General features: G+C 36.8%; 1 protein-coding gene across 5 annotated transcripts in view; it reads left to right on the top strand.

Annotated features, from left to right (window-relative positions):
- Positions 1-23,823, top strand: part of TMX3 (thioredoxin related transmembrane protein 3) — a 436,882-nt gene that overhangs the window by 23,144 nt on the left and 389,915 nt on the right. For 2 of the 5 annotated variants that reach the window (XM_004268077.3, XM_049698011.1), the window contains 8 exons: positions 834-900; positions 4,519-4,617; positions 7,449-7,506; positions 7,704-7,757; positions 10,849-10,905; positions 14,789-14,918; positions 16,245-16,313; positions 17,792-21,274. In XM_004268077.3, the coding sequence (XP_004268125.1) occupies positions 834-900; positions 4,519-4,617; positions 7,449-7,506; positions 7,704-7,757; positions 10,849-10,905; positions 14,789-14,918; positions 16,245-16,313; positions 17,792-18,052 (795 nt within the window). In that variant the 3' untranslated portion in view covers positions 18,053-21,274. Of the gene's footprint in view, positions 1-833; positions 901-4,518; positions 4,618-7,448; positions 7,507-7,703; positions 7,758-10,848; positions 10,906-12,117; positions 12,221-12,878; positions 12,948-14,788; positions 14,921-16,244; positions 16,314-17,791; positions 21,275-23,823 lie in introns of those variants that run through there. The other 3 variants (XR_004482431.2, XR_007471698.1, XR_004482432.2) reach the window with 3 other exon arrangements.

Below are 23,823 nucleotides of genomic sequence, written 5' to 3' on the forward strand. Positions count from 1 at the left end.
TAGTTATTTTCATGGTGCTGTGATGTAACCAGATCATTCTAGATCACCTGTGACATACCTTCCTCCCTTTTTAACCTTTCCAGGATAGCTGTCCTTATTTTAATTTTATTATTACTTTTACTTTATTAGTTACCTACTGATTTATTTGTTGTTATGCTCAGTATTACCATACTCATGTAGTAATTCTGTGTGGCTTACCTAAATTATATCTTTACTGCTCTGATACTGATTTCTCTACTGTAATTTTATTATTTTGAAATAAGTACAACACAGGTATAAGGAGCAGGTACCCACTGAATGGATTCCTGATTATTAATGGCCATTGTAAGTTCCCATTCATAAAGCAGTTTATCGTTTAAGCCTGCTCTCACCTCTCAACGTGTGTTAGCAGATCTCACTCCCCTAACTCCCCAGTGAGGTGGGTGCTCTGAGACCTGGATTCACGGGAAGCCGACTCCCCGGGTGAAGTGATGGACTCGTTTCACAGCCTGGGAGTGCTGGGGAGAACCTACCTGTGCTGATTGCTACCTTAGCCCCTGCTTGTCCGCCGTTTCAGAGTGCCTCCTGGCCTTCACTTCCTGTGATATCTTTGAGTCTGTTAACAACTCTAAGAATATTTCGTGGTTTCACCAGGGCAAACAGGGCACCGTGCCAGGGGGTGTATAAAGAGGTATCAAGCCCAGTCCTTGGATGAGCTAGGGATTGACTGGGTTCTTTTTAACTGTTGGTAACTTTTTTGTGGTTGTCATCATTGTGGTTCCCACCCCCCCGGTAACTTTCAATGCTTTTGAATTCATGGCTACCAACTGAAATTTTTTTTCTGATTTTCGCAGTATGTGACCCTGAAAGAGATGCCCGCTGTGCTTGTTTTCAAAGATGAAACTTACTTTGTTTATGATGGTAAGTTCCAAAGTTTTAACTCATGTAAACACTTTATAATTACAATGTTGTATCTATTATAGGGCTTAGGTGTTGATGAAAGATTTAGTAAATGCAGCTACTGCTTACATTTCCTGTTAGGTGAATGACTGCTAGGTTTTTCTTACCCTTTAACTTTAGTTTTTCCACTCAGTGTTCTTTCATCCTGAGTTTGGCTACAGTAAATTTCTCTTTTTGTCAGATCATTTGCCTTTTTTAGAAATGAGCCCTAGGCAATTTCTGTACATTACTTTAAAATATTCAAAGTTAGTTTTAAAAAGGTCTAACATTTGAGAAACACAAAGATGTGAAAGAAATAAACCATCTTCAATAGTGGTGAAGCCCTGGGGTATTCTTCTGTAGCCTTTTCTCTCCCTCCCTGACAGAAGTAACCACCCACCTGCTATTCAGCATTTCTCTGTTGAAGCAAATACTTGGTCTATTTTTTAAATATTTTTATTATATCAAACACACATTATAGTAAAGAGAATGCTAAAATAGTAAGACTCTACATACATACCTGTCACCCAGGTGAGACAGTTACTAAGATCTTACCACGTTTGCTTCAACAATGTTTTTTCTTTGTTGAAGCATTGTAGCAAATCCCAGTGGCATTTCATCGCTATGTGCTTCATTATGCGTCCCTGACTACACGTTTATTATGCATTTCTTTAAAAATGTGGGCTTTGGGGAGTTTCTTTTTTTTAAGATAACCACATGCTATTGTAACACTTAACAAAATTAACAGTAATTCCTTGGTATTATCAAATACTTACTACCAGAGTTTGCAAACTGGGCTTTGAGGTAGCTTAGGGCAGTGCAGCAGACTCACAGGGGCATGCGGAGATAGTTCGGGTTTCAGGAAGCATTGAAACTCGACATGTGTTGGACAGTACACAGCCACTGAAAAGCAAAAGCAAATGCAAAATCTCACCTACTAGCAATGTTAGTAACATTGTAAATTACATACAGTTAATGAAATAAAAAATTCAGTTTCTCATTCTTACTAGCTACTTTTCATATACTCAGTGGCCTTGTGTGGCTTTTGTTGGAGAGCAGATAGGGACCATTTTATTCATATCAGAAACATTCTAGAGAGTTATTTTTACTGAACCAAACTTGGGTCCACTCTCCTGTGTGCAGTAAAGCCAATCTGCTGACGCCGGGTTGTGGTGAAGGAAAGGGCAGCTTCAGTGCAGGGCGCCAGGCAGGGAGTCCAGGGCAGCTAGTGCTCAAAGGCCAGGTGAGGGAGGGGAGTCACAGGGTGTGTGATCAGCTGGTGCACGGTCCTCTGATTGGTTGATGGTGAGGTAACAGCAAGGGCCATGTCAGTTAACATCATCAATCCTTAGGCTGCAGTAGGCCTGGGGGATAAGTGCTCCTGGTCATCAAAACAACTCAGGAAGGTGCATCAGATACAGTTACATAAGCAGAGAGTATGGGGGAAGGGTCGCCCAGGACTGCCCCTTAGGGGTTCTGCTCAGTCACATTATCTTATGACGGAGAAGAAACTAGAAGTGTTTGAGAGCTGTAAACTTTGAGTTGCTTAAATGACTCAGATAAATAGAAGAATATCTAATAAAAGGAATATTTTGATTGTCCTGTTTTAGTCAAAGGAGCATTTTAATTGTTTTGACAGTAACATGAAGACAAAGCAGTTCTAAAATCTTATATCTTCACTATCTTTAGATAAATGTGAGGGCTGTGTTTTATTTCTTAATGTAGTATAATAACCACCATTTACCTGTTATGTTTTGTACAGCAGGTACTATCTATTTGCTTAACTCGATATTTTCATTTTATTCTCACCTTAATCTGGTAGTAAGGCAGATAGATAAATATCCTGAGATTACAGAGAGGGTAACTAAGAATGTTAGATAAAGGAGAGAGATATGTAGTTAAATTACAGGTTCATTCCTTTGCTCATTCATCGGATATTTGTTGAATGGCTGCATGAGACATTGGGCTTAAAAAGGAAATTAAGAGGAACTTGCATATGTGAAAATGTGTTAAGGAAAATTCATATTCCATCCACTTATTCTTTATCTACACTCCTTGTATGATAAGCACTTAGTATATTCAATATATTGTCTTATTTGATCATTACAACAGTCTTTTGAGATCAGCAGTCTTACTGTTTTATAAACAAACAGGATTAAAGGGATTGTTTTTGTTTTTTCCAAGTTAAAATAGTACATGGTATAATCAAGATTCAGCCTTCAAATCTCTTGTTCTAGTTGCATTATGAGTTTCTTAACTCAGAGAGCCACTTCACTTTTTTTGGAAAAAGCCCTGATTTTGTTTATTAAAGAATACATTTAAGTCTAAATAATGGCTAAGAAGTGCCCTTCCCCATCCATGTTTCAGATGTGGCCTCCGATGCATAAGAAAGAGAGGGGTAATGTGTTCAGTATCTACAGATGTTTTGAAGGCCAACATTTTCTAACTCAGTAGTCAGTACTTAGAACCTGCCTGAAGTCTTCAGATAAAAGGTTACTTTGAATGCTTATCCTACTATTACACTGTTAATAATTTCAGGAACAGTGGGATGGGGCTTAGGAGGATAGTTTATTTCCTAATGAGTTTTAGATTTATCACTTTTGTGAATAATCTTTAGAAAATTTGCTTTTGACCTGGAGTGGAGATTATGGCCCAATAATCAACTTCTAGTTTTATGTTTGTTTTCCTAATTCATAAATCCAAATCCATAAATGCTTTCAGATTTGCATTATATTACTTATTTTATAGGTTTGATAACTTGAAAATGTTTTGTTTAGCAATGCAAGTGACAGAAAAAGCACATCTTTCAAGAAATCAGTAAAATCCAGTCTTCATCCATATTGGTAGGCTTTTACATCAACTTCTTTTTCATGCAGTTGTAATAATTTTTCAGAATTACTTCAGAATTATATTTCTAATCAGGATATAATTCTCTTGGATATTGTAAATGTTTCCTGTCTGCTTATCAGAGGAAGTATTTGATGTTGAAAAGGGCTGAAATAGTATGTGTGACTTTATATGTGAGTTTGTTTTACATATGAAGGAGGGTTGTAAACTGAGGTCAATATGTCATAAAATAGAGAAGAACACAGAAATTATAATAAAAATTGCCCATAATGCTATCATCCAAGACTAACCATCAACTCAGGAAAACTATTTATAGGAGTATATATATGCCTTCATTTTATCACTCTATCAGTTTTTTTCATACTTTATTTTTTACAGAGTTACAGTCATGTTGTAATATTGTTTTGTTACCTGCTTTACCACTTAATTACTATAATTTTTAAAATCTGTAAATGGTCTTTCTCAACATGTACCATAATGATTTAAATTATTTCCTGTTTAGGATGTTTCAGTATTTCCTTTATTTTTATCTATCTTTGCTATTTTCAGTGGTGCTATAATGATGAATTGTTTTGTGCATTAATCCTTTTTTTACATTTGATTGCTTCAAATAGCTTTCTAAAAATGAAATTTATGAATTTAAGATTATGATCCTCTGTCAGGCATTTTATACATGCTGCTAGATTAAACATTATAAACATTTTAACATCATATTTACACTATAATTTATCAACTTTGTTTTGTTTTTTTAAGAGTACGAAGATGGTGATCTATCATCTTGGATCAACAGGGAGAGGTTTCAAAATTATCTTACAATGGATGGCTTCCTCTTGTATGAACTTGGAGATACCGGTAACAAGCATATATACAACTCTCCATCACACTACAAAACTCTTCCTTAACTGATTACTTCGATCTGTAGAAAATGAATTTTTTAAGTTCTATTTCATAATATCATTCCTTCTTTCAGACCTGAATGCCACTTCAACTTTATGAGACTAATATGAGATTTTATGAGATTTTATGAGACTTTATGAGATTAATATTAACCAAAGAACATACCTTTGCATGTGGAATAAAGATTAGCTAGAAAGGGTTTACTAATAGAAGTGATAGTGACAGGGAAAACAGAGCCTGGAGAATAAGGAAATGAGAAAAAATAACCAACCAGAAAGCTGTCCACAGGACGCTGATTTTGTAATAGGAGTTGGAATACAAATTAGCACAACCTTTGAAAGCCTGCTTTTACCTGTGAAGAAAATATGGGCATCAGATTGGCATGGTTTCTTGAAGTTATGTAATTGAAAGTGATAAGCAAAGCAAATATAAATATAGATGCAAAAAAGAAAGCTGTAAGGAACTACAGCTGTAAGGACTGGTCTAAAATAGATGTGAACTACAAAAATTGTAAGAAGCTAACCATGTAAATTTTAGGAGGAAGTGTTCTGTAAATTTATAATGAATTACAAATAAGAAATAAGTCATGGTTATTGTTGCCACATTTGTTTCCATTCACAACTTTATGATAGTTGGATGAACGTATAGTTTTAGATTAAAAGAATGGGAAAATGTTAGTCAAGGCTCAACTTTTTAATCTGAGAAATAATAGGTATAGAGTTTCTTCTTCATGATTTCCTGCTCTTGGATCTGGTTAAGAATACAAATTAGAAGCGCTCCAACACATTTTTCTGTTACTTTGTAACTTTCACAGGATGGTATTTGTTCTGGTTCCTGAGCCTTCTTTTAATGTTCTGTGTCTGGTGATGCTTCTGTCTTTGCTTTCCTTGCAGAGGGAGGTGTGTGTTAGCTCAGTGTTGGAAGTTGACGCGGATACTGTCAGAGACTGTGGGTTTACCTGCTGATTCATGCAGGCCCGCGTGAAGGGAAAAGGGGGAGAATGTAGGAATACGGTAGTTCTGCTCTCAGTACAGCATCGAAGGAGGCGGCAATTAAAATAGGCAGCTTTGCCAAAGCTCTTCAGTGTCTTCTCCCAGATTGATTTGGAAAGAAGTTGGCTATGGCAGTGTTTGTTTGTGTTCCCAGTGTAATTGCCCTGGTTGGGTGTCAGCTTCGGCTGTGCCCCGCTTGTGGTCCTCCCTGGGCACTTGTCATATAAGCCCCGCAACAGACTCCTGGCCCTCGGTGGCTTCAGACACCTAGTGTATTTTCAGGACTTCTGACGACTGCAGGTCCCTGCATCTTCCGACTCCTGCTTACTTTCCCGTTTTGTCTCACTCTCTCCCGTCTCCGGCCACGCTGACTGTTCATTTTCCTGAAAAGGCTGTGTACCTTGCACCAGAGCACCTTTAAGCATTCTGTTTTCTTTGCCTGGAAAAGTGTAGTGAATTTATATTCATCTGTCAAACTCAGACCAAATACTGCTTTCTTAGGAAAGTCTTTCACTAACCCCCTGGAACTACATTAGTTTACTCTTATAAAATGTTCTTTTATAAACCCCATGTCCCCGTCCTCCCCAAGTCTTCTGATTGTTAACTACACGTCTGTGTGTGTGTGATTGTCCTCCCCAAGTGCAGAGCTGTGTCGGTGTGCTCCTCACTGTGGCCTCGGGAACTAGCCCTGTGCCGGGTCCACTGCTCGGCGCCCAGTGACTGTGAACTTAATACGCGAGAAACCCCCTGTGTCGGCCTGTGGGAAGATGCTGGACATGTTGTAGGCATTTTGAAAACACTCATGAAGCACTTTAAATTAAAGGCATAACAGTAAAAACCAAACACTGAACAGTAAATGCAGTAATATTTCAAGAGGGGAAATAAACATTATGAACTAATGATTTTAGCTGAAGGTTAAAAGAAGCGTCAAGATTGTGTAGAATTTAAAGTTTGTATAGAATTTAAGTATGAAATTAGAGAAGATATGGGGATGAGATTGAAAGATTGTCGATTTAATCCTACGTTTATGTACCTACTCTGAGCCGGAAACTATCCGAGCATTTTTGTACATGTAATCTCATTCAACTTTCCAGATGACTTTGAAATAGATAATAGTTTCTAAAATAAGTTGGCATCCTCTGAGGTTAAGGCACATGGCTAATGGATGCTGTGCTTCACTGTTGTTCTCCCAGGCCTGGAACATGATAGACCCTGCTGGATTGCAGGGTCTGGTCTTCTGACTTCCATACCAGTGCTCTAGTTGTTACGTCACGCTGCTGTCCTGGAGGATGTCAGAGATGAATATGATTTATGTTCTGTTGAGGGTTAAATAAATTTGAGTCAGTTTTATTTTGTGCATTAATTACTAGCAAACAGTGGCCCGTGGTACCAAAGGGAATAACATTGTAAAAATCATTTTCTCGTTCTATACCATTTTTTCAGAGCTGTAGTCATTCTTAGTATATTTCTTTTATCAACTGGTTCCTTATAGTTTTAGTTTTCAACAAAATACTTACTTTAGTGTGTGGGTTGTGTGAAAAAAATAACAATTTGAGTATATGGATTGTTAAATATTTACTGTTATTGATATTTACATTTCAGGGATGGGAGGTAGGTGGGAGTTTATCACTTGGAGTCAACAGTTCACTGTTTCACTCTGCCAAGCATAACATGTTTAAGATAATTGGAATTGAATTCTGGAAACTATATACTATTTTCCTATTCATTGCTACAGTAATAATTGAAAAGTTTAATGAGGATTATTGAATTTAGATATGTCATTCTTAATTTCAGGAAAGCTTGTGGCTATCGCAGTAATTGATGAGAAAAATACATCAGTTGAACATACCAGGTATGGTGCCTTGAAATAGTTTTAAGCTTCAAATATCATCCAATTCAGACTTTACATGGCTTCAGATAAACTTGATATAGTATCTTACTTTTCCTGCAGTGTTAGATATTAGATAAGGCAGCATATATGATAATTGAGTAATTATATTTTTCAAGTTGATGAAATGGAATATTCATGTATTTTTTGTTTTCTCACAGATTAAAGTCAATTATTCAGGAAGTTGCTAGAGATTATAGAGACCAGTTCCACAGGTAGGTGTTTGCATTCTGGAAGGCTCCATTATCTTTGTCTAATTAGGTTTTGTAATACAGTAAAGCAAACACAGGAGTATTTCATACTTTCAAAGATGAATCAAGGAGCTGAAGTGAATTACAGCATGTAGCATTTCAGTATGAATTGTTTGAAGTTTATTGATATATGTCTTACAGGTTTAAAAAAAACCTTGTAATTTGTATCATACCTGAGTCTTGATAGGATTGGGGATAAGTTGGTGGTAAGAAAATATGCACATACAGGCATATACCTCAGAGGTATGGTGGGCTTGGCTCCAGCCCAGCGCAGTACAGCAAGTTGCATGAAATTTTTGGTTCTATTTAACATATAAAAGTTACGTTTTTGTATATTAAGTGTGCGGTAGCATTGTCTCTAAAAACTGTACGCACTTTAAAAATGCTGACCATCATCTGAGGCTTCAGTGAGTTGTCATCTTTTTGCTGGTGGAGGGTCTTGCCCCAGTGTTGATGGCTGCTGACTGGCCAGGGTGGTGGTCACCGCAGGTCAGGGTGGCTGTGGCTTTTTCTTAAAATGGGACAGCGGTGAAGTTTGCCTCATCCATTGACTCTTCCTTTCATGAACGATTTCTCCGTAGCGTTGGTAGCATTTTACCCATAGTCGAATATCTTTCAAAATTTGAAGCAGTCCTCTCAAACCTTGCTCCTTTGTCAACTAAGTTTATGTAATATTCTGAATCCTCTAAATGTTGTCATTTCAACAGTCCTCACAGCCCCCTCACCAGGAGTAGATTCCTGGAACCACTTTTAAGGAACCTCTTCATTTGCTCATCCGGAGGAAGCAGCTTCTTATGCATTCAGGTTTTATCACAAGATTATACCAGTTCATTCACATCTTCAGCCTCCTCTTCTAAGTCTAGTTTTCTTACTGTATTCACCACATCTGCAATTACTTCCTCTCCTGAAATCTTGAACCCCTCAAAATCATCCATGAGGATTGGAATCAGCTTCTTCCAAACTCCTGTTAATGGTGATATTTGACCTCTTCCTGTGAATAATGAATGTTCTTAATGGCATCTAGAATGGTGATTCCTTGCCAGAGGTTTTCAGTTTACTTTGCCCAGATTCATCAGAGGAATCACTATCTATGGCAGCTGTGGCCTTAGGATACGCGTTTCTTCAATAAGAAGACTTGAAAGTCAAAATGACTCCTTGATCCATGAGCTGCAGAATGGGTGTTGTGTTAGCAGGAGTGAAGACAACATTAATCTTATTGTGCATCTCCATTAGAGCTCTTGGGTGACCCAAGTGCATTGTCAATGAGTAGTAATATTTTGAAAGGAATCTCTTTTTTTCTGAGCAGTAGGTCTCAACAGTGAGGCTTAAAATATTCAGTAAACCATGTTGTAAATAGATGTGCTGCATCCAGGCTTTGTTGTTCATTTGTAGGGCAAAAGGCAGGATAGATTTAGCATAAATCTTAAGGACCCTAGTATTTTCAGAATGGTAAATGAGCATTGGTTTCAAAGTCACCAACTATGTTTGCCCCTAACAAGATAGTCAGCCTGTCCTTTGAAGTTTTGAAGCCAGGCATTGTTGACTTCTCTCTAGCTAGAAATCCTAGATGGTGGCTTCTTCCAGTATAAGGCTGTTTCATCTACACTGAAAATCTGTTGTTTAGTGTAGCCACCTTCATGACTTACCTTAGCTAGACCTTCTGGATACCTTGCTGCAGCTTCTACATCAGCACTTGCTGATTCACCTTGCACTTCATGTTACGAAGATGGCTTCTTTGCCTAAACCTCATGAACCCACCTCTGCTAGCTTCAGACTTTTCTTCTACAGCTTCTTCTCCTCTCTTAGCCTTCATAGAATTGAAGAGAGTTTGGGCCTTGCTTCGGATTAGGCTTCGCCTTAAGGAAATATTGTGGCTGGTTTGATGATCTACCCAGACCACAGAAACTTTTCTGCATATCAGTAATAAGGTTGTTTTACTTTCTTACCATTCATGTATTCGCTGGAGTAGCACTTTTAATTTCCTTCAAGAAGTTTTCCTTTGCATTCACAACTTGGCTAATTGTTTGCTGGAAGAGGCCTAGCTTTCAGCCTATCTGAGCTTCCAACTTCCCTTCCTTACTAAGCTTGATCTTTTATAGCTTTTGATTTACAGTGAAAGACGTGGGGACTCTTACACTTGAACATTTAGAGGCCATTGTAGTGTTATTAACTGGTCTAATTTCAATATTGTTGGGTCTTAAGGAATAGGGAGGTCCAGGGAGAGGGGGAGGGAGAGAGATGGGGGAACGGCTGGTTGGTGGAGCAGTCAGAACACACAAAACATTTATTGCTTAAATTCGAAGTCTTGTATGGGCACAGTTCGTGGCACCCCAAACATCACAATGGTAACATCAAAAATCACTGCTCACAGATCGCCAGAGCAGGTATAATAATAATGAAAAAAGTTCGAAATATTGTGAGAATTACCAAAAATGTGACACAGAGACATGAAGTGAGCAAATGCTGTTGGAAAAATAGCACAGATAGACTCACTCAAAGCAGGGTTGCCAGAAACCTTCAGATTGTAAAAAACATAGTATCTGGGAACTGCAGTAAAGCAAAGCCCAATAAAAGGAGGTTGCCTGTATACTCATACATTTGAAATAAAATTAAATGAGCAATCACAAGTCAGATACAGATGACGATTTTAATAGGAACTCAAAATGTTCCTATTTTAATAGGAACATAAAAAATAGGTGATATTTTTTCCTGTATGCTAAATCAGTTTGTTACTGTTATAAAAGACAGTCAGTATAAATTTGTTGCATTACTTATTATGCCCTTTTTATTCTAAGTCTTCTAATGATATATCAATGATATATGTATTTCTTGTGTTACACAGTATAAAACAAAATAGAAATGTCTTAAAATTTGCTTAATTTGTTACGTGTTTGTATCTCAAAAGCCAGTAGGATTCATACTTTTTTATATTTATTGTATGTGATTGATATGTTAAATGTTTACAGTGTTTGCATGCTTACCAAACCCTAAATTCAGTGCTTTGTATTTAATATTGTCCTCTCTTTCTCTGTTCTTTTTGGTTGTTGTTGATTAGGGATTTTCAGTTTGGCCATATGGATGGAAATGACTATATAAATACCTTGCTGATGGAGTAAGTAAAATGCTAAATGACGAAATGATTTTGCTATCAACTCTATCGATTTTTTTTTTTTTTTTTTTGGCCACACTGTGTGGCTTGTGGGATTTTAGTTCCCTGACAAGGGATTGAACCTGTGCCCACTGCAGTGGAAGCACGGAGTCCTAACCACTGGACCTCCAGGGAAGTCCCGACTCTATCAATTTTTAAATTTCTGTTTTTCAGAGACAGGCAGGACTAATAGCTGAAAAACGCAAACCTTTGTATATGCCAATGCAGATATTCTCCCATTAAATATTTACTTTAGTTTTTAAATCTGTATTTGAAACTTATTAAACTTTAAAGTTCTCTATACTAAAAAAAAAAACCTCCCAATTTAGTGTTGACAATTTATAGTATTTTGGAAAGAAAACATCATTCAAAAACTTGTAAACTTTGTAGTTTCTGTTTAATATGAACCCTAAGTTCAGTTTTAATGAATAAATGTAACTTAAGTAGAAAATTTTTAGCATTTAAGAATTAATTGCTATTCTAGAAGAATTTAACAGACTAAAGTAAGTTTATAGGAAAACTTTGCAGCTCTAATATAATATTGATTATGCTTATGATGTAAAGATCTGATTTGTCACTTCAGAAAGTTGATATTAGAAAACATTTACCAGACCTATACTGAATTAATAAGTTTCAAATAAAAGCCTACTCTGTTCAGCGGACGTTTAGTGAATATTTGCTGTAAGTCACACACTGTGTTTGGCATTGCACTGTTGATGCAAAAAGATGAGTAAATTATAGAGGCCCTGTCTTCAGATGCTCACGGTCTGCTGGGTGAAACAGCACGGTGACTCCAGCACTGTGTGGGAAGGCCTGTGTGGTACGGAGCTCTGGAAGCACGGAGAGACCCAGCCACACCAAAATGCACAGCAAGGCGCAGGGGCTCAGGAAACGCTTGCCACAAGAGCCGGTAATTAAGGGAGAGTCTAAAGAATGAGAAGTAGCTGAATGAAGAATGCAGCGAGGTTATTTCAGGCAGAGTGTAATAGCAAACACAAGAGTGTTTGGAAAATGGGTCTTAAAATAGCCTGGACGTGAAGATGGCAGAAGCCCTCCAGAGCTTTACCAACTCATAAACCCAGAATAACATTCATAATTTTCAGGTAAGAGCCTAAAATTACGAAGTAAAGTACCTTTATTCATTTATAATCAATTCATTATCCTTATTCCAATAAGAATTTGAGAGGGTTTACCGAAGACATAAAGTACCAGATGTAATATATAATGAAGAAATCAAGACAAAGGGAAATAAAATAAAGGATCTATACAATTACTAAAGGTACTTAAACAATTTGAATTTTTAATACTCAAGACAAAGTAGAAAAACATTGTTTATACATTTCCCGTCCCCTATAGAATAACTGTTGCTTATAGGAGTATGGCTGACCTTGTAGAAACCTAAGAGAAATTGCTATGCTATATAATCTCATAAAGGGGGGGCACATTATAATAGAAATTTATTTTTAATAGGACCTTTACAGTATATATAGTAGGGACTTCGATACAACCATTTATAATGTCTTTGGAGGCAAGCCAATAAAGTGATGCAGTAAAACATTTTGGGCAAGAGGCCAAAGCAATTTGCATCTGATAAATAACTCCTTGATTCAGGATAATATTCAGAATTTCTAGAGATGGATGGACATTCCTTCATGAGTATTATTTCTAATGTGAGTTGTGAGATAGAAGTTTTGCTGCAGTTATGGTCAGAGAACAATAATCTCTACCACCAACCTCTTACTGTTTTTTTTTTAAATTCATACTTGGCTTTTTTTTGAGAGAAGACAGAAGGCATATAATGATGGCTATATAATAATCGAAAGTCCTTAACGAGCACTTACCCTGTGACCAACACTGTACTGAGTTGTTAATGTATGTTTTCTGACTTTTACACTAACTCAGTAAGGTATAAGTACTGTTATTTCCATTTTATATAGATGAGGAAATTGAAATTTCTTAGAAGAAACTCAAGGAAGTTAAATAATAAGCCAAAGGATGCTCAGCAAGTAAGTCAAAGAGATCCAGTCCTCAAATGCAGATCTCTCTTACTGCAAAATCTCCCAACTACTGTAAGATCAGTATTGACACATAAATTGGTAGAATTCAATAAGTATTGACGCCTAAAAGTTTTTAACTTAGGGCAGATATGTGATATTATATAAGATAGTTAACACTGTAGTGTTGACGATGTTTTTTACTTTTTCTCAAAGTAAACAGGGTACTCTCAGACCTTTGGTCTATTAAATTACTTTGTGTTTGATTTTTGTGAGTATAGTTAAGAGGGAATAGGATGAGGTGCTATTTTTCATCGTTATTCAGATGGAATTATTTCAGAACAACTTGTTTCTAGTTCAGCTGTGTATCTAACTTTTTCATAAGATTTTTTATAGGAAGACCAGGTTCTACTTCATTCCATAAAAATAGAATTTTGCTACTGATGCAATATGATGATAACTAAACTACTGTAAGTTAAACAGTTGTCTCATGTTTTTATAAACAGGAATGAAGCTAAGATTTTTTTTTAGTTACAGTTAATTATTGCCTAACAATAATACTGGATAACAAAACACCCTGATACCCAGTGGCATAAAACAGCAATCCTTTATTCTCTCTCACTCGTCTGGGCTTGGCTAACCTTAGCCGGGAACAGCCAGACGTGGCTCCAAGCTGCCAGTTAGGTCCAGGTCTACCCTACGTGTCTTCCATGTCCTTGACCCTGGAGGGATATTTTCCTGGGGGATGTTCTTCTCATGGCAATAGCAGAAACACAAGAAGGCAAGCACATTTCAAGCCTCTGCTTCAGTCATTTCTGTGCCTTCCCATTGGCCAAACCACACGGCTGAGCCCAACATCAGGGATCATGTTTTGCCTCAATGAGAGAAGGACGTGGTGTGGGGAGGGATAGAGAATTATAAACAAGAAAGCAACCTCCTGGACCCAGTTACTTATGTGGTGATAATACAGTGCTGTAAATTGTTTCTACTGTAGAGTTTTGTGCTTTTGCATAATACATTCATATGGACATATGAATAAACATAAATTGATAATGTAGGTGGCATACAGAATTAAGCACCTTTTTATGATTACGCAAAACCCTATTCTTGAAGGGATAAAAAATTATTTGAAGTAAATGACACATTAGTAATATTATGGTTTTTGTCTGCAAACTGAATTGACGTCTAGTATATCACTGAAGCACCCAAGAGGATGGGGTGATTATAGCATAGGGTAGTGGGCATTCAGAGAATTTGGAATAGTATTTATTGAATGTATATGATGTATTGATACAAGGAATGTGCTGGATATTTAACTTGAATTTTCTCATTTAACTTCTGTAGCAAGATAGGTACCCTGCCCCCCACACCTTTATTCATTTATAAATGAAAAGTATTAGACTTAAACAAAGTTTTGGGAAAGCATCAGATCCGAACACAGGCAGTGTAACTCTGGAGACCATGCTGTTCCTTCTCTAGCTGCCTGAATGCCCTTTAACTGAGGTGGGCTGTATATAATTAAAGTGATGGTATTTAAGATAAACTTGTGGCCAGGAATTATATTGCCCAGAAATTGATACTTCATACATAATAATTTTTATCCTTAGGTTTGATCGTGAATACTCATTTGTCTGATGTTGTATACTAATAGTTTTCATAAATGTTAATTTAGCTATTTTTTAAATTGATGCACAATTTGAATTTTTCTTTATGTAAACAAAGGAAGGCAAAGCTATTATAGCTCCCTCCTTTTGCACATCTAGTTATTTAGATATAATTCAAATAAGTATCAGAATATTTGTTGTCTCTGTGTTTAACATGTATTTTGATTTCTTTTGTTTTTCTATTTTCAGTGAATTAAAAGTCCCAACTGTGGTTGTACTGAATACTTCAAACCAACAGTACTTTTTACTAGATAGACAGATTAAGAATGCAGAAGACATGGTCCAGTTCATTAATAATGTTTTGGATGGCACAGTAGATGTGAGTTTTTGCTTTAATTGCAATGGGGTGATGGGAGGAGGTGGAGGAGAAATGAGTTATTTTCTTCTGATTCTGAAAGAAAGAGTCGGCCATCACCCAGGGTGAGGGGCAGGCCTCCATTCTTGCTTCTCTCACATGATACGCAGAGTCACCTTCCCCAGGACCTAAGTGGCAGAGGCTGCTAATGGGTGGAATGTTATTTGGAGGACATAGATTGTCATAGTGATGCGGGGAGGTGTTACTGGCATTTAGAGTCAGGGGCTAGGGATGCTAAGAGGTCTGCAGGGTACAGAGCTATCCGATAGTGAACTTCCTGACTCTTAGTACCTCACTGGATTCAAGAATACAATTGCATTAAGTTACTTGGATTGGTTTTCTAAAAAAACCTGTGAATAGCACCACAGTTTCTTAAAAGATCAGGAAATGTATTTAAAACCAGCCCCAGTGGAGTGTTCCAAATATAATCCTACAAACTATTTCTCAGAAATGATGAATGGAGAATCTTAACTGTTTTTTTCTGTAAACCATATTGCAGTGTTTTTCAAACTGGGTTGTAGCCCGTATTAGAGGGTCATGAAATCACTTCAGCAGGTTGTGGCCAACATGCATCTTAATTCAATATACTAGAATAAGATAAGAAGAGAAGAGACTTCAGTGCTTTTGTGAAGTGTAATTATTACTTTGCGAGACTTGTTTCAGCTTTACACAAACTATTTGAAAGTTGCTTCACAGAGTAACAAGTATTTCTTCTTTGGAAACACTCTTAATCACATAGTAGGAATTTTATATTTGTGAAAATAACACTTGTTGAAATGATGCTCACCTGTATGAGTGAGAACCCTTCTATTTGTAAGTTAGTGAAATTCAAGGAATGAGCCAGCCTTCAGGCATGGCTGAATGCAGGGATTTGATGGATTTTCATCAGGAATTTTTCTCCCTCTGCCTTCCAGCACTTTTTTCTTTTTGGGTTTCATCATCGGAGAGACTTTCCCTGCAGGACAGTGAGGATATCCTGCAGCAGCTGTAACACTCTCAGCTAAACTGAAAAGCTGGGCAGGCCGGCACTTGGGTGGGTCAGCCTCAGCCGAGCTGCTTGGACTGTGACCAGGGAGGATGAGTTTTCAGAGGAGAGTCAGACTGTGTTCATACGAGAGAGCAGAAGGAGGGTGGGACAGAGAAACCAGTAAATATTTACCCCGCGGCTCTTTCAGGTGCTGTGTGTAATCTTTTGTAGTCAACTCTTGACCTGCAATTGTAAGATTATCTAACAGAAAAATGAAATAATAGTACTGAAATAACAATTGTTTTTTTCTTGTTAAATTTAAGGCCCAAGGAGGGGATAGCATTTTGCAGAGATTGAAAAGAATAGTATTTGATGCCAAATCTACTATTGTGGTAAGTTGTGACAGTGTGTTTAGTGTCACTAATAATTGAGACTATATCGGTATACAGGTTATGTCTAACTAAGGTAAAATCTGGAATTTCAAAGGATTCAGTAAAAGTACATATTCTTAACTCGCAAGATAAGAACTAGTACATATTTACGTTAAGAAAAGATCCTAATCAGGTGGATATTAAGTTTCTCCAGTTATTCATTTCTGTATGATTGGTGAGTTAACTGGAATTCAGAACCACTGAACCTGATAGCATGACTTAAAGTGTTTTTCAGAGTTTCTTTCCTCCTCCTGCCCTTTTCAGCCCTTGGATCTGAAGCCTTCTTGCTGAGAACTCTAAGAAATCTCTCTTACGACCCCAGCTTCCACTGTCAGTCAGCCTGACTGCAGGGCAGCCCTAAATTTGTTGGAGCCTTAAACTTAGTCCTAGTTGTCTATCTTGAGCTCCTCCACGGGTATTTTCGTTCATTACGGCCAAAAGCAAAACAGAGCCAACCTTCTTCTGTTGGTGGGAAGTAAAGTCACGCTAATAACTCATCAGTTACTCCGTGCATCCTTCAGTTTGTCAGTGACCTTCTTTCTATGGATGGGGCCCTTATCCCATTATGTGTGGCTGCTGCCCTAGCCTCCACTTGGTCTTCACACTTCCTCTTGCCCTGCCTCCAGTCCTCTGCCTAATTAGTACCACTAAAATAATCAGTTCTGATCACTTTCCTTCCCTTTTCCTGTGATGCCCCTCACAATTCTCTGTCCGTCTCACATATTCTCCTCCTCAGGCTTTGAGCTCACACTGTACCCTGGCCTGCCTTGTTCTTATGCTTACGTTTCTGCCTCAAAACACCTTTATTCTGTGATGCCTTTTTCCATTATCTCAATCCAAAGTGACCCTGCTCTCCTCTGAACTTGTCTATTTAGTTCTCAAGAGTTATAGTCACAATCCATAGAATATATTATAGTTGCAAAACCTATTCAGTTAAATTGCGTTTACTTTTCTGGGAGCCGAGGAGACAGTATATAAACTGAGGGAAATTATTAAGTTAATGTTGCTTTACTACTAACCAGACAAGTGAAAAAATTGTTAAAAATGTTATGTGAAGAGAATATTATATGCAATAACCACCCTTCTCCATAGCAGATTCCTATAGCCAGGATATAACTGTACAGCTCTTGGCACATAATAGCCATCTCAAAAGAGACCTTTGTGATTAATGTGAGAAAAATAAACATCTTTTGAAAAGGTAGTGGACAACTTGGTGCCTTTTTCTGCTGCCAATAGCTGGTTATACATACACACGTACATGGGTATAAACTTTCTAAAGGGCCTTTCACGTGATAGTCACAACGGAAATATTGACATTGATTCACTGGAACTAAAAGCAAGTTGAATGGCAGCAAGAGGAAGAAATCTGTAGTGGTTTTAAATTCATTTGTGCTTTTTATATCGGAATACAAATGAGGGATGTAACTATCTTTCCACAGTCTATATTCAAGAGCTCTCCACTTATGGGCTGCTTTCTCTTTGGCCTGCCACTGGGTGTCATCAGCATCATGTGCTACGGCATCTACACAGCTGACACAGACGGAGGTTACATAGAAGAACGGTATGAAGTGTCCAAAGGTGAGACGGAAAGCCCAGAACCGGTAGAAGAGAGCAAAGAAAAACAGGAGCCCAGGAGTGGGGACTCTCTGGTGCCTGCAGTGCAAGAACCCAAAGATGTGTTAGAAAAGAAGAAAGACTGAGACTTTACCAAGATAAAATATTTCATAGGATTTCAAATTATTAAAGAGTCTATTCATTGAATTTAGACATTTAATCATGACCTTTACAGAAGAGAACACGGTGTTTGTATTTTGCTGACATCAACTGCATGGGTTATAAAATAGTCCTTCCGTAAATGGGGAGATGTTTGGAGCAAAGAGATGAAACGTTTGTCTAAAACAAACAAAATCAAAACACTCCATCAAAGTTTACCTTATAGATGTTGTTCTACCAGATCAGTTCTATTTGCATGTTTCTCTATCTGAATATTCTGTGACAAAATTAAGATTCTTGGGCAGAATACTTAAATTGGCCAGGCAGGTAGAAGATACGTGTGTGATAGAGAAAAATAACACCTCCACCTCCTACCATCCATTCTCCTCATGTTTTGGATAAGATTTATATGGACAAAATTAAGTCTTTAAAATTTAGGCACTTTAAGGAGAACTAATAACTTTTTCCAAGGATCAAATTAAGATTATGAGATAAAATAATTTGGTTTTATACAGCATAGTGATTTTATTTTGTTATTTTTAAAGGAGAGGAAATGTTACTTTTTACCTTTATACTCAGTTACATTATAAAACTTTCATACGGGCCTATATCGTGGGGAAAAAAAAATAGTCTTATGTTTAATCTTTGCAGCAGAAACAGGATTTACTTGGATCAGTGATTTCAAATGATGCCCTGGACACTAAGAAGGTGTCTCAGCCAACACTGCAGGAAGGGAGGGGGGTCTCTGTCACCCCTGCACTGCTTTAGCCAGAACAGCATACTTTTATTTCTCTGTTTTATATATTGGGATTTCGTCTAAAATTTTTTCTTTGGTAAAAAGCTCCTGCTGCTTTTTAAAAAGTAATATATATCATGTTTTTATTTTATGGTATGGTAACTTTATAGTAATTTATAATCTAGTGTGTGTGTATGTATATATATACACATACACACATACATATACACATATGAAATTTATTGACACACATCTGTTATGTAATATTATGGGCGTGTCTGTGTTCATAATGAGTAATGAGTGGCATAATCAGCCTGTTAAAGAAACTTCATGTCCAGTGATTAAAGACATCTGCCAGTTACCTTCTCCGTCCTCCCCGTTGTTATCCATTTCAGCTAATGACCTCTCATCTTCTCTCCATAACGGAATAACATAGGAATTCTATCCCAAGTTATGTACGAAAACTGGTATCTTTTAAATAACAGTGTGGTATGTTTATGGTAGATTAGTTTATGTTTGAGACCTTCATTTTAGCTAAGTTTAGGATTTTTATTAAGTGACTGTAATCTGGGTGGTTATTCATTGAGTTATGAAACATTTTTAAATGTTTCATCACTTTAAAACTATGTAATTCATGGTCCTGATAGTGAAGCTGTTTAGGGCTGTGGCCCCCAGGGCAGCCTGGGGCTATTTCTGATGCCAAGCTGATCACTACTAACCTGAGGCTCTTGTGCCTTTGTCCTAAGGAGTTACTAGGAATTGCTCTCTCGTATTACTTGTTCTTGATGTTTGGCGCCCCACTATTATCATTTTTATAAATGAAGCACGTATGCAGTCCCAGGAAATTTCACGAAATACTAGAATGAAATGTTATTCTTAAATGGAAACTGGAGATAAATGCTGTTAATTTAACAAGGAAATTTCTCTCTAAAGAGTAATGAGACAGTCTTTTGGAAAATAGATATTAATGTTGGCAGCAGTCAAGCTTATTTTGCAGCTGTGAAAAGCTTAGCTAAATACAGATGCCTCACGTTAGTCTCGGCCTGGAAGGGAAGTTACAGCTTAGCCACTACCAGTGGCAGGAGGAAGCTGTAAAAATGTCATGGCTTCTTTCTTCATGTCTATCACTAACAGATGTCTGTTATCTGCATGGTTTTGTCTTTTGTCAAGCACACCTATAAATTAAAGACCAAAACAGGGAAAAGAAAAAAAAAGGAGCAAAGCTTAATATGTATCAACAAAGTCCAGTGTTCTTTGTATTTCGAGATCTTCTTGTCTATAAATTAATGCCTTAGTGCTCTGTTATCTTTTTTCACAACACTATACTGTTGCCCCATATTCTTATTTGTGTTTTCAAAATGTGTCTGTTTGGGAAACAAAAAGTGTAGATGGTTTGTAAGTGAATAATTTTTTTTTATTAAAATTTTGCTTTTTACTTGTCTCTACTTTAGGATATTGTCACAATATCCTCACAAAACAAGTTGAAAGTTTTTGCTCACTAGTATGGTTTTCCCCTCAATGTGATATCAGCGTTTACTAGAAATGCTGTTTTCGTTTTAGGAAAAATTACTTCAAAATAAAGGAAGGTTTCTTAATGAATCTTGTAGAAGAACATAGATATCATCCTAATTCAGTGATGAATCTCACTGTGATTACATATCAATAGGGGGAATACCCTTCAGTAAGTTGGAGTTTTGCCTTCTCTTTCAGTGGCAATAAAGTTCTGTTTCTGACTTCTAATATTCAAGATGCTAGATGCTTGCTGTTGCTGAATCTGGTGCTCAGACAGTTTTTAAAGATATTTCAAAGAGAGAAAGTGCATGTTTTTATGGAGCAGCGCACCTCCTTATAGCTTGCCGTCCTTTTTGTTTCATTGTATATGTTAATATTTCTCTATATCTGAAACTTAGGTGGATTAGACCTGGAGTTTTCACTTGCTTCTTTATATAGTGCTCCCTGGTATCTGAGTTAGAAATAACGTGAAGAGCCAAATGTCTAGCGGCTGAAGGACGGGTCTATAAGAATAGTAAAACAATTAGCTATATTGTTTTCATTCAGTGGATATTTGTTCTTGTTGATATTTCTTGTGTATTGTTTCAGGGGCTTTTGGGTTTTGATTTTGCAAAAAGTAATTTAAATATTTTCATCTTTGCTTCACATGATATGGAAGTAGGACAGGGAAAAATCACTCAGCTATTCTTTTTATATAGAGTGTTCAAATAAACAAGTGTAGGATGTTAAGACTATCAATTAATTGGTGGGATTAGGTTTGCCATTTTATTTTTATAAATATATATTTTTTCTGAATGTGTCTGAGTCCAAGAGTGGGCAAAAAATAATTTTCTACTTTGGACTAATCTATAAAGGGTTTTGAAAGTTTGTGTTACTAACTCGTTGAATTCATGATATCCTGCCTTAAGGCACCAATTGTAAATCTTCATTTTTCTAAAATAAATTAATTGAAAACATGTAACCGTTTGTTATTTTTACCATTTATCTTTTGGTTGTCTGGGATGTAAATAATTCTCTATGCAAAGCAAAAAGGACAGTTGAGACTTCATCTTCCACGGTGGATTTTTTTTTTCCTTTTATTAATTGTAAGTTATTTGTAATTATAGAAACATAGTTTTAAAATTTAAACAGACTTGATAGAGATAAGATTGTAATCTAATTCTTTCATATTGAAGGTGAAGAACCTGAGATTCATAGGTTTGATATATTTTGTATTTGTAAAACCTGACCATTTTAAATATTAATTACAGAGTTTAGAGCTAGAATAATTGGATTTGAGTCCTTGATCCAACTGCCAGAGTGTCATCTTGGACACAACACAACCACCCCTCACTTTCACTGTCACTAAAATGGGAATCTAAAGCCTCAAGGTTTTCTTTTTTAAAATAGCAAACAAATGGGGAAAGTATATTATGAAAAAACAAAACTTTATGCAGATTAATGTTTTGTAATTTGTTTTTCCCATTTTATGCCATGAGCATATCTTTTAGTGAGAATCACTCTGGCAGAGGAATAACAGCCACAAAATTGGTTCCACACAGCCTGTGGATGTGTGCAGACTGACTGATTAGGACGGGCCTCTTCTGATAAGAGCCCTCAACTTTTTTCTAAGTCCATTCCTATAAACAGAAAAGATGTTTTAAACAGGTAGTAAAAAAAGGGGCTATTATTTTGTTGCAGTTTATTCTTTCAGCAAATGTTTATTACATGTCTTCTACGTACTCCTGAGGATACAGCCGTAAAAGGCAGTCACAGCCTCAGTCCTCATGGAGTTTTTAGCTGCAATAACTGGTACTCGGGCTTACTTCAAGTGCTCATTTGTAAGTTTTCTACTTTTCTGTTTTTCTTAGTTTCCCTTCTCATATAATTTGTTGTTCAGCATCTAATTGTTGCTATTAGATCTTTGGGATCTTTGGGACTCCGAGGGTAGGAGACCAGGACAATACAGCTGGCATCAGTATGAAGGGTTGGGATTTACTCAGCATGTCTGACTGTCTGTGGGTGGATGACACGGAGGGGGAGCAGTTCAACGTGAGGGAGCTCTGGGCGAAAGCAATCTCCAGGGACACAGCCGGCTTCCTGGGGGGGTCAGAATCCCCACATGGAAAATATGTAAACATAAGCCAGCATAAGGCCATAAATGCAAGCACTAAAGCCACCCTCTACACCGACGTTCACAACCGTCCCTTCCCTTTCCAGCAAATGTCCCAAAAGAGTGTCGGCCAGCTTTTATATGGTAAATTTTAGTTGGGTGGATGAAGCAGTCGAGTGAAACTGATGAATATGTAATAGGAACTGAGGATATTTTTCCTCTCATTCAGAGTTTTCACATCGATCTGGCATCCCTGTCTTCATCACTAGGGTCACTTAAAGATTTATGGAACAGTGGTTTTCTTCCTTCGAAGTTGTTTGATACTCTGCAGCTTCTGAACATATGTTTGATGTTAGTAGAAATTCTATATCAAACCATAAGAATCCAGTCACAACTACAGTAAATGATCAGATTTTAATGACTCATACAATGCCATTTAGTATTTTGATGTTGTACACTCAAAACTAATCTGTGTAACTAATAAATCTGTGTTAAATTCCTTTGTCTCCTTTTTATTCTTAAACTGTTAAACTATAAGATTCTGAATTGGCATTATTGAGACTTCTGGACTGTATGACTTTTCCAAACAATACTTTATTGTTCTAAACCAAATAATTGATAGAAGGACTTAATATTAAAGATTTTTGTAAAGTAAAAGATTACTCCCTTTTTGTACAACAGGTGATTTTGAAAGGAGTAAAAGAATTTACAAAATTCACCCTATTTTTGGACATAGGTTAATTTCACATTTTTAATAAAAACTAGGTAGTTTAGTTTTCAGGATTATCATATAAACCTCTTTTGCCCAAATTATTACCCTTACTACAGTCTATTCCTCTCAGTTGACAGTATGATCTCAAATTGTGAATTGCTGGCCTTCAAAATAATGAGTTTTTCTCTATGGTCCTTGTAAATACATAGAGTGATTTAAATATTAACTGTGAAGCATAACGGTAATTTCCACAGGTGCCTAAGGACCTCTAGGAAGATACACTGGGAACATTTTTTTCTAGAAAGATCCAGTTATTTATTAAATTATGAGGTACTCATATTATGGAGGAAAGTCGTTGATGATTAATCTTTTTTTTTAATGTTTTTTTTACATCTTTATTGGAGTATAATTGCTTTACAATGGTGTGTTAATTTCTGATTAATCTTTTTAAATGTATAGTATGAAGTATAGTTTAAAGAGCCTTTGGAGATAAACTGCGGTTGATATCTGAGTAGAATCGCTCAATAATTGTTTAAATCTGAACAAGTCACTTAACCTCCCTTGCTCATTATCTCTGATGGGGGGGCAGTGGCTTGTCCCCCCCATTCCCTTCTCAGGATTGAAGTTGGGAACCTTAAACTCGGTCGTGTTATCATGTATGTGCATAAAGAGGCTGAAGTTTTATGGGACTCGGTAGAAAAATGTC

This window comes from Orcinus orca, chromosome 15, assembly GCF_937001465.1.
Source record: "Orcinus orca chromosome 15, mOrcOrc1.1, whole genome shotgun sequence".
Lineage (NCBI taxonomy): Eukaryota > Metazoa > Chordata > Mammalia > Artiodactyla > Delphinidae > Orcinus > Orcinus orca.